This window comes from Scyliorhinus torazame, chromosome 6 (assembly GCF_047496885.1).
Source record: "Scyliorhinus torazame isolate Kashiwa2021f chromosome 6, sScyTor2.1, whole genome shotgun sequence".
Classification (NCBI taxonomy): Eukaryota; Metazoa; Chordata; class Chondrichthyes; order Carcharhiniformes; family Scyliorhinidae; genus Scyliorhinus; species Scyliorhinus torazame.
Window position 1 is genome coordinate 199,368,002 of NC_092712.1, and position 10,553 is coordinate 199,378,554.

At 41.4% G+C, this 10,553-nt stretch overlaps 1 protein-coding gene across 5 annotated transcripts in view; it reads right to left on the minus strand.

Annotated features, from left to right (window-relative positions):
• cdk6 (cyclin dependent kinase 6) overlaps nucleotides 1-10,345 on the minus strand; it is a 387,685-nt gene extending 377,340 nt beyond the window's left edge. Inside the window, exons 1-2 of one of the 5 annotated variants that reach the window (XM_072509294.1) lie at nucleotides 10,243-10,345; nucleotides 7,748-8,054 (exon numbers count right to left, since the gene is read on the minus strand). In XM_072509294.1, the coding sequence (XP_072365395.1) occupies nucleotides 7,748-7,977 (230 nt within the window). In that variant the 5' untranslated portion in view covers nucleotides 7,978-8,054; nucleotides 10,243-10,345. Of the gene's footprint in view, nucleotides 1-7,747; nucleotides 8,055-8,237; nucleotides 8,326-8,516; nucleotides 8,659-9,167; nucleotides 9,490-9,770; nucleotides 9,820-10,242 lie in introns of those variants that run through there. The other 4 variants (XM_072509295.1, XM_072509296.1, XM_072509291.1 and 1 more) reach the window with 4 other exon arrangements.
• Nucleotides 10,346-10,553: the final 208 nt, after the last annotated feature.

The following is a 10,553-nucleotide window of genomic DNA, read 5'->3' on the forward strand; positions in this document are numbered from 1 at the left end:
GAAGGACAACTCTTCAAGAAGCATGCTAAATCACTGCCAGAGTTGAGTTTGCACATTCTCCCTGTGTTTGCGTGGGTTTCGCCCCTCAACCCAAAGATGTGCAGGGTAGATGGACTGGCCACGCTAAATTGCCCCTTAATTTAAAAAAAATCACAACCAGAGTTATTGAAAGGACACACTGTACATGTACAGGATCCAATCATGGAAACCTCAAACCCAGCAAATGTGATTGTGAATGAGTCTTGCAGGTCATACATAATTAGACTGAAACCAGTATGTGAATGAGAAGGAACAGAGTTCATATTTGACATAGATCTGAGCTGAAAAAACAAAAAGGATCATCATCACCACCAGTAGCAACACCACGAACCAGAAAGACAGCAAGAAGTCTTACAACACCTGATGAAGGAGCGATGCTCTGTAAGCTAGTGATTCTAAACAAACTTGTTGGACTTTAACCTGGTGTTGTAAGATTTCTTACTGTGCCCACCCCAGTCCAACGCTGGCATCTCCACATCACAGCAAGACAGCATCAGCAAGAAATGTGCAACATCAACATTACCAGCCGTGACATAACATTAGCAACATCAAGCCCAACTCCTACAACACCAGGACCAACATACACATCGCCTGTGCAGCATGCCAACTTGCCACCGAGTGTGATGAATGCCAAATCTACAAGTTGGAGGCACAACGTCCGATCACCTCAGCAATAATGTGAATAATGTATTTCTGAGAATAAAAAACAAGATCTAAAAGTCACACGGGTTCTATTTATTTGTAAAAGTTGATTGTTAACCTTTTGTTTAGAAAAAAAATGTAATGATTGGAATAGTTATATTGATATAGAGATGTTATATTTTTAAAAGAAAAATAAATTATATTTAGTTATGCAAATATATATTTAGGGTTGTACTAGTCACGTGCCGAGTAACAATGTATCAGTCTAACTGCTACATGAAAAGCTGAAGGAAATAAATTTGATGAAGCTCCAGCATTTTGAATCTAAAGTGTGATCATTTCTAACTTAGGAAAACTGGAAGACAAGACTTTGCACGGAGAATTGTTTCTTAATTTTATCCCTGAAAGGTCTGACTCCAACTTTCAGATTATGGCCTCCAGTTTTAGACTCACCAGCAGAAATAGTTTATATCCATCTACCCTATCTGTTCCCTTAATAGCATGGAAATTTCAATCAAATCACCTTTTACCCATATGAACACCAGCATATACAATCCTCGTTTGTGTAATCTCTCCTCACAATTTAGACCAGTAGTTTTCAAATGCTTTTGATTGAATGGTCCCTGTTTGAATGGATCCGCAATCACAGATCCCCCATTTAAATTATAATATACTATAATTTAAGTGCTGGATGTTTCAATAATGTTTTTACGAAGGTAGGTATATACTTACATGTATATGAGAGATGGGTGTACCTAATCCTCACTGCAAACTCTGTCCATCAATGGTCTGATATTTGATGATGGGTAGATGATTGACAGCTATTTTATTCAATCAATATACTCCAATATTTCACCAAAATCAGAAAAAGCGGGAGTTATCATTTAACAATTTTTAAAAAAAATTAATGCGTGTATCCAAATTTGTATATTACAGTAATTAAAAGTAAGGAAAATGCACTCCAGAGATGCCACAATTAGGTAGAACTTAAGCTTAGAATTGTGCTTTATCTATCCTATTCCTCTCCAGAAACCACCGTTAGCATCTCATATGATTAGCAAAAAGAACCAATACATGGTGATTCTCTTTTCCTATATAGAGCTTTACAACCAGTGTGCTTAGAGGTTGGCAGTTCTGGGGAAATTATTATTCATGTTAGCAACATTTAATTTATTGCTGTTGAAGTAGTCTCCATTTAAAAAATGTATTTTAATGTTTCTTATTAAACTACCTTCATCACAAGTTTTGTCTGTGGATCTCTGTAAAATCTCTATGGACCTTGTTTGTGAACTTCATATTTAACCCTTTAACCCAGGCGTCATTCTGATAAATCTTAATTTGTACTCCTTCCAAGGTCAATATATGCTTCCTACAGTGTGGTGTGAAGACCTGCTTAGAGTACTGCAGATTCAGCCTAGTCAGAGATTTATATAATGGAACTGGAAGCGTGATTTTTATCCCCTTATATTGTGGTACTTTAGCATTCCAGGGGTCTTTTAGATTGCTCACATTGATAACATTTTAATCATGGACGCCCACACCATGATCTCCCTCCCCTTTTGGACTTTTGGACTTGCATTTTCCTAGCTTTCACCACTTCGAAAATATCTAGTTCTATTTGTTTTAGGTCCAAAAGGTTGACCTCATTTCTGCCTACATTGAAATCCATTGTCACAATTTTGCCCATTCACAATCTATTAATAGCTCTGTAACTTTACACCTCCATCTCCACTGCTTACAATGCCATCTATCTTTGTGTCATCAACATTTTGGTTATGTGGCTTTCTAGCTCATCATCTAAATAATTAATAAATACGATGAGACCCTAACATAGACCCTTGCAGGACCCCATTAATCACATTCTGCCAATTATCCCCACTCCCTGTCTCCTTCCCCGCAGTCAATTTCCTAACCAAATCAATAGTTTAACTTTAATTTAATGAACTTCAACTTTAACTAACAGTTTCTGGTGAGGAACTTTTATCAAACACCTTCTGGACCTCCATATAGATAACAGCCATAGAATTTCCCCTCTCCAATACTTCAGTAACTTCTTGCAAAAAATTCAACCTGGTTCATCAGATATTGCCTATCCATTAAATTTCATGCTGGCCGTCTCTGACCAGCTGAAAATTTCCAAGGTGTTCAGTTGTTCTGACCTAGAACTCTCGTAATTTCTCACAACAGATGTTATTATTAGATTATCGTTCCCCAGTTTCTCTCTCTCACCTTCCTTAGTTAGAGGAGTTACGGCACAATCTTATAATTTAAAATGAACAGCTCCTGAATCAAAATAGGTTGAGTACACATAATTTTCAATGAAATACACCTACTTTTATCAGTTAACTTAAATTATAGTCTTTATTAAATAAAAAGTGTTGACCATCTGGACATTCAATCTCCTTTTTAATATAGTGATCACTCGCTGAAAGCTAAATGAGCAATTTGGATTCACATTTCTCCCATTAATTTATAGACATAATAACCAGAATATGGTCATTAGAATAAGAAGAAATGTATTTAATTCAAGAAACCTACATTGAATATTGTGATAAGTTATATTTTCTCTGATAATTAAATTTGACAAGTTTTATTTTCTTACAACCTTAAACCATCTGCAGATTTCATGTTCACTTTGCAAAGTCAGCTTTTCGCGATTATAAACTATGCGAGTAAAGGGGCTATATGTTATTTTTGACAATAATGAACTGACAAATGTAATACTGTGAGATGTTGAATGCTGGAAGAAATTTAAAAATATTTTACTATGTCAAGCTACTGCTGGAGCTAGTACAAAATATCTGTAGATAATTTTGGAAATGATAGAGTGGCATCACAAGTTAGTGTAGGTTGCCAAGTGTAGGCACATACCCAATGGAGAGGCATATCAAATGTAGGCACATATACCTGCCTGGATGCTTTTGAGAGCATGGAAACAATTTTTCCTAAAGGTATGAGAGTTACTGTTTGATCTCCCATGGTACTATCATGACGAAAATATTTTTTTAAACTGCTACTTCATGCAAGTGCCTATGTTTTGACTATAATTCTCGTGCAAGTGTTAATTTTTTGTTGCCAACTCTCTTTCTGAATAACACTGTGTTTTTCCATTCTCCTTGTCTTCAAGTTTTTTTTGTATGTCTTTCAAAACACTCACTTTGTCTCCAACTCTTTTATTCGACTCTACCTCTTTCTATAAATCTCCCATGGGCTGTCTCATCTATCTACTGTATGATTCTCACTACCTTTACCTCTCATACGTTCTTGCTCAATGTGCATTTATGGAGATCCTTAACACTCTGTGTATGCCACACTCTCCCTGTCTCTTTCCTTCCGTCCCAACTCTGTAACTTCAACCTGAAACGTCTCCAGGACCTCTGATCTTTAGTCCTGGTGCATTTGTTCTCCCCATCACGGATGGTCAAGCGTTCAGCTTTCCAGGCTCCAAGCTTTTAGATTTATTTACCTAAATTGTACGCCTCTCTACCTACCTCTCTTCTTTAAGATCTTTCTTAAAACTTTGCTCTACTACCACGTTTTTGACCATCCCATCCAATATCTCCTTTGGTTCAGTGGCACATTTTTTGATTTGGTGTCTTTCTGCGTGAAAGCTGCTATATAAATGAAAGCAGCTGTTGGAGAGGGGGAAATTTGTTGTTATGAAATAGTTAACCTCTATATCTTGTAAAGTATATTTTTTGGATACTCATTAATAAAGTGATGGTATGTTGGGCATCCATGCCAGCATCAAATATATCCAGGCAAGATCTAAACTGACATTCCATTTAGACTATCCAAATAGACTGGACATCAATCTCAAGAGAACAATGCCTATACCATGCAGAATAATGTTAACTTCCCTATCACCCATCCTTATAATATCAAATCTGCACCATGAACTCAAGCTGATAATAACTGGGTTAAGAGAAATGTACAAGAGTTTCACGAGTACCTACAAAGAGCAATGATAGATATACATTTCTGGTGCAGATTCTCAGCAGACACCGGACAAACCAAACCAAAACTTCAAATGAATCTTTCTCTTTCCAGCAGTTATTGGACTTTGTATGCCTCCAACATTTTTTATTTTTATTCCAGATCTCTTTTTTTTACCTCTACTCAATTCACAAACGGTTCAGCTTCCACCTTCTCAAAATAAATTGCTAGATGTCCAATGGAAAAACTGTCATTTTACATACAACGACTGCAAGGAAATTACTTTGGAATTATGTTTGTCAAGTCAGCGTGTGTTTTTTATTGTTACAGAACCTTCCCAGTCTTGGATGCTGATCTCAGTGAGCCAGCCTAGCCATAAGTTCAATTGGCTCTAGAACTGAATTTTGAAATGACTTTGGAGCTCTGAGATCAAGGGAGATGCCAATCCACATCCCTGGAATGTGCCAGCCATGGGTCAGTTGATAGCGCTTTCCGCTGCTGAGTCAGAAGTTGTGAGGTTCATCACATAATTTGAGTGCATTACAGAAGAAGTGCTGCACCCTTGGGAGGTACAATTTTTCAGATGAAATGTTAACTGACCCCTCATTTGAAGAATAGCATGGGAGTTAACCGCCATTGTACAATATTAATCCTTCAACCAACATCACTAAATCAGATCATTTGGTCATTACTTATTGCTGTTTATGCACCTATGCTGAGCAAACATTGGCTGCTCAGTTTTCTACACTGCATTAATGATTATATTTCAAGAGTGCTTGATTGGCTGTAGCCCTTGAAATCATGAAAGGTTTGCATTTATAGCGCACCTAAGTTTGCTATTTATCATGAAATCATAGATGTGAATATAAATAGCATATATATGGTTTTGCTCCAAGTCAGAGGAAATCCTGTGTATGATTTCACAGAAGTGGAAAAATAGATGTGAAATCAATTTTACACAAGATTTTTTTTCCTTTTCCTAATTAGATTAAGACTCAGCTCCTTCGTCTAATGTTAAAAGGTGACTGCCTTCACAAGAAGACGTATCAATTCCTTTAATAAGAATTGGAGGAGCAGGTCCTAAAAGTAGAAGTTAGACTCATTTAGAACCATAACTTCACAAGGAAGTGATGATTCTCTGAATCACATATTTGCAAACAAATAAATATGGGACCATCATGCACCTTTTATAAAGACGTTCATTGTTCCTTTTAACTTGCAGAAAATAACTTCTGCTTAGATCATGCAAAGGAAAACTGAAAATGGCAGATCACTTTGCATTTAAGAATTAACTTGTGTTTCTTCCATTGGAAAACTAAATAATAAGCTGAGAAAGGAAGTACATTTTTGAAGCTCAGAATAGATGAGTCAACAGAAGGATATGACACTTGCATGAAACGAGACATTACAAAAAAGGCATTTAATAAGAAAAGCTAAAAATGTTTTACTCATTCGCCACCCACAAAAAAGTCTCTGGCAGCCAATAAGTTGGAAACCCCTACTGCCAAGTGAAAATGCAAACCTCTATTCTAGAAGTGACTTAAGGTGGTTTCTATAATCAAATTAAAATCCAAATGTGCATTCAAAAGGTAACAGACTACTCTGCAGCTGTATGCAAATGACATGAAATGAGGAAAAACGCCAACAAAAGAAGCTCTGCTGCTTCTACCCTACAGTAAGAATTAAAGGGAGGAAGGGAGACAGAAACAAAGAAATGTTAACAGTCATCCCAGTACGCACACGCAACGTCTCTAAAAAAAGGCCCCCTTTTTTTAAAAAAGTACGCTCAGAACACGAGTCTCCAAAATTAGGACTTTTGGGGAAATTCCCTAAATTGCTATCTATGTCAGCCAAAATTAATCTTATCTTTGGCAATTACTCATTTGCGTAATTTTTTTTGCATGCTCCGTTACAGAACGATGAAGGTGGCGCTCGGTGCTGCTGGAAATTCTTAACCTGTGAAAAGTGAATAACAGGCGGACAGATTGACACAAGAAGGACAAGTAGGAACGCGGACGGGATGGAAACAACCCACACAAAGCGGACGGGAAGGGGAGAAGCAGCGCCTTCCCGCTCACTTCTCGCGCTTAATTACGCGAGACCTTCATCAGCCCCCGAAACAGGGGTTTCCAAATGTTCTTTAAATTATCATGACACGTCCGTCCCTCATGCAAGTATTATGATTTGAAACGTCTGAATTGAGGTGGCTGCGACCAGGCAACTTTGAGAAGAATCGCCGACATCCACAGAGGCAATAAGGGTTTTTTTTTGCTAGTTGGTCAGAGAATCAGAAACTTGATGCATTTTCACCTAATTTGCACAAAACGTTCCTCATGTCACGTCAACTTTGTGTTTCTCGGCCGCCTTCACTGGCTTGAAATGGTGTGGGCGGGCACTTTAAATTCTGGGTTTTAATTAAATTACTGGTAGGAGGGGGTATAATGGTTGTATTTGTAAATATAAACAAAGGTTATTGAAACGATGGAAACTACACAACATATTTACTCAAAATATCATGTGCAAATGACCTCGATATTGAAGCATTAAACTTAATTTCAATAACTAATTTTAACTCGGAAAGTGACTGACAAACCGCACCCCCCCCCCCCCCCCCCAAATGTCTAGGACGGTCCATATTTGTTGGCCAACTTTACAATCCAGTTTGGGGAAACTGTCCCACTTGACCAGGAAGGTGGATGGATGCACCCCGCCTCCTCCCCTCTGCCCATTGTTTTATTGGTGTGCTTTCAATAAATATCTGCCGGCTCCGCCAGAGGAAGTGTAGCGTTTCTGTGGGTGGGACTGGTGGACATTTGATGTTTTCGCACCTGACTGACCATACGGCACAGTTAGTTTTCCACTAGAGTGTGTGGGTGTGTCCACTCAAATCTAAATGGCTCTCTTTTGGCCCTCGTTCTCAACCAAATCCCAGGTTGACCATACAAAACTTTTAGGCTGTGATATCTACAAAAAGCTCAAATACCACCGGATATGTGCTCCAGATCAGATTTCACCCCCCCCCCCTCCCAAATTGGCATGAGCACGTGCATGTACGTGGATACAATTCCAACGCCATGGGATGGGTGTAGCATTATTAAGGTTCAATGGCAGCTCGATCTCTTCCCCTCACCTGACCACGTTGGGATGCTCAAAGGACTCGAGTTGCCTCAGTACAGCCACCTCCCGGATGGTGGAGAGAGGCATCCCTTCCTCCCCGGTCTGGACTCGCACTTTCTTCAGAGCCACGAAGCGACCTTCGTTCTTCCTGTCCCTGGCCTTGTAAACCTTGCCGTACGCCCCTTCCCCGATCTCGGCCACCGGCTCGTAGCGGTCAGAGAAACTGGCCTCTTTCCCCTCCATGGTCCCAGGCTCGGATCCCCGCGCTGTCTCTCACACACATAGACGGAAACAAATCTGGATATTCGGGCCAATCACATCTGGCAAGAAAAAGAAAACGAATAAACCAAACTGCGAGTGAGGGGGAATTTTTAAACAAAAAATCGGAATTACTGATAATGGGGGTGGGGGGTGGAGTGGGTGTTAAATTATCTTCTTGAAAAAAAAACATCAACCCAGTTGACAGAAAGTTAATGATTCCAGTCATGAGGACGACGCTGTACCATTGAAAGTTGTGCAGCGATGCCTGGAAAGCTGGCTTTCCCATCAGAGGACACCGACGAGGCGGCTGTGCAGCCCCCCCCCCCCCCCCCCCCCCTTCCTCCTCCTCCTGCCCTCGGCAAACGGAGAACAGCCGCAGGGGCCGCTTCCCTCTCCCCGGGTAAGCGGACACAGGCTCGGTGCGGGGCAAGGCAGGCAGGCAGCCTCTGTGAGCGGCTCCCGCTCACTCCCGCGGCCCCGGCCGGGATCCCAGCTTCCCAAAGCATGCGCACAGCGCCCACCTTTTCAACACGTGCTGCCGCCGCCGAAAGATTGTGTACAAAACAAATAGATCAAACTAGCAGGCAAGTCAGAGAGGCGGCCAGCCGCCTGCTTCAACTTAACAATCTGCCGCTGCAGCTTTGACCAAACCTCCAATAAGCAAAGTATTTTTCTTTCTTTCAGCCAGTCACCTTTAAATTCAGGGAGGGGGGGGGGGGCTCTGAGTCCTTCTCACCCACAGGAATTTCTTCCCACATCCACTGTCTCCAGAGGAGGGGACGGGTTGGGGGTGGGGAGGGGGGCAGTACCGCCCCCACTACTTTCCGCAGCTCCAGTATAAATAAACAGGTAGAGCCAAAAGGCTTTCCTGTTTCTGTTCAAATCTCCATCTGTCACCGAGACTGACAGCCAGCCAGCCAGCTCCTCGATGCCAGCAGTCTTGGGGCTCTTGGCAATGGTGTTTGTGGGAGGCTGTGGGACAAGGCAAATGCTGCAATCAGGTGAACAGTACATTTGTCAGCAAACATCGGCGGCTCCGTCCCATTTATCACCGAGAGTCAAGGTCCCACATTCGAAACCCGATGCAGCTGTATTTATATATATTTACGGATTACAGACAAATATTAACACCCCGTCGAATCTCCAGGACTCATTTAACCAAAACAATATACCTATTTATAAACAGATATTCAAAGGTCGCCCGCTTGGTCGCAGTTTCGCCCTTTAAAGCTATGGTCAAGCTCGGCTTCCTTTTTTAAAAATGTACTTGAACACGCACCCACACACAGCCGAGTGCGGCGGCCAGCCCTGAGCGCTACAGACTGGGCCACACAGGTAGTGGCTGTGCCGCACTTCGGAGTGTGTAAACGAGGATATCCATCGGTCGAGGATTGGGGTGGTAGAGGTGGTGGATTGCAATTCATGCGAAAACGAGAAAAAAAAGTCGGCGCAGACTCTATAAGCTGCAAAACTCGTCAAGCATATATATATATAAATATATGCCGATTGAGTCGTGTGGACATATATCTGGAGGCTGGACGCAGAGCCCCCCCACCCCTTTCCCTTTTTATCCTGAGGATTTGTTCCCCCCCCCCCCCTCTCCAGCCCTTGTCAGAGAAAGAGAGAGCAGAGAGCAGCGGTGCTGCCTTTTCTTTCCCACGGCGCCTGAATGTGACCCCCCTTCAGCATTTGACACAGAACATCAACATTTCCGCATTCCTCAAACAACAAAGGCGAAACGCCGCCTGGCCTTTTTCTCTCTCTTCCCAACTCACTCATTCACTCTCTCTCTCGCACTCTCGGCTCAACGAGCCTTTCGTTTCTCACTGTCAAGTTCCAGCAGCCGAAAGGAAAATAAACTTAAGACTACACAACGGCAAGATTGCTTCCTTCCCCCCCCCCCCCCCCCGCCCCCCTCCTCCTCTCCCCGCCACCAACCACCAACATACTTTCTCCTCATTAAATAAAAAAACACGAAAAACTCCAATCCAGGATCCCAACATGCTAACGGTTCACCTCAGTTAACTTTTGGAAAAGTTAAAACAGTTCAAACTTTGGCGACTGTCCCGTTGGATTCCGACCCTTTTGTTTCACATGCTTGCAAAAGTGCTGGGAATGAACAATATGATAGAAAGCCGGCTTGAACGTGAACTTGCAAAGTATAATGCGAACAACATTCGCAAGTGATAAAGTTCACGATGCAAACGTGTCGTATATCCTGTTACTTCCATCTCGCTTTGACCTTACCAACGTTGCCAGCAACGATCTGGGTTCTTGTGTAGGATTTTGTTCCTTTGCCCCGAAAATGATGTGAAAGTTTAAACAGTACGCAAAAAAAAATATCAGTAAACCGGGCAGAACTGAACCTACAACACTACGGTTATTTTTTCCACAACAACACGTCCAAGGGGTCTGTCATACTAGTTTTCTTTTACCCACAATACTTAAAGCGAAATAGATCACGTTGCAGAATATCAGCAGTAAACTATAATTATATAAAATATAGATTTAACTTACGGTGGACGAAAGATTGAGCATTTTCTAAGTTCCAACACCGC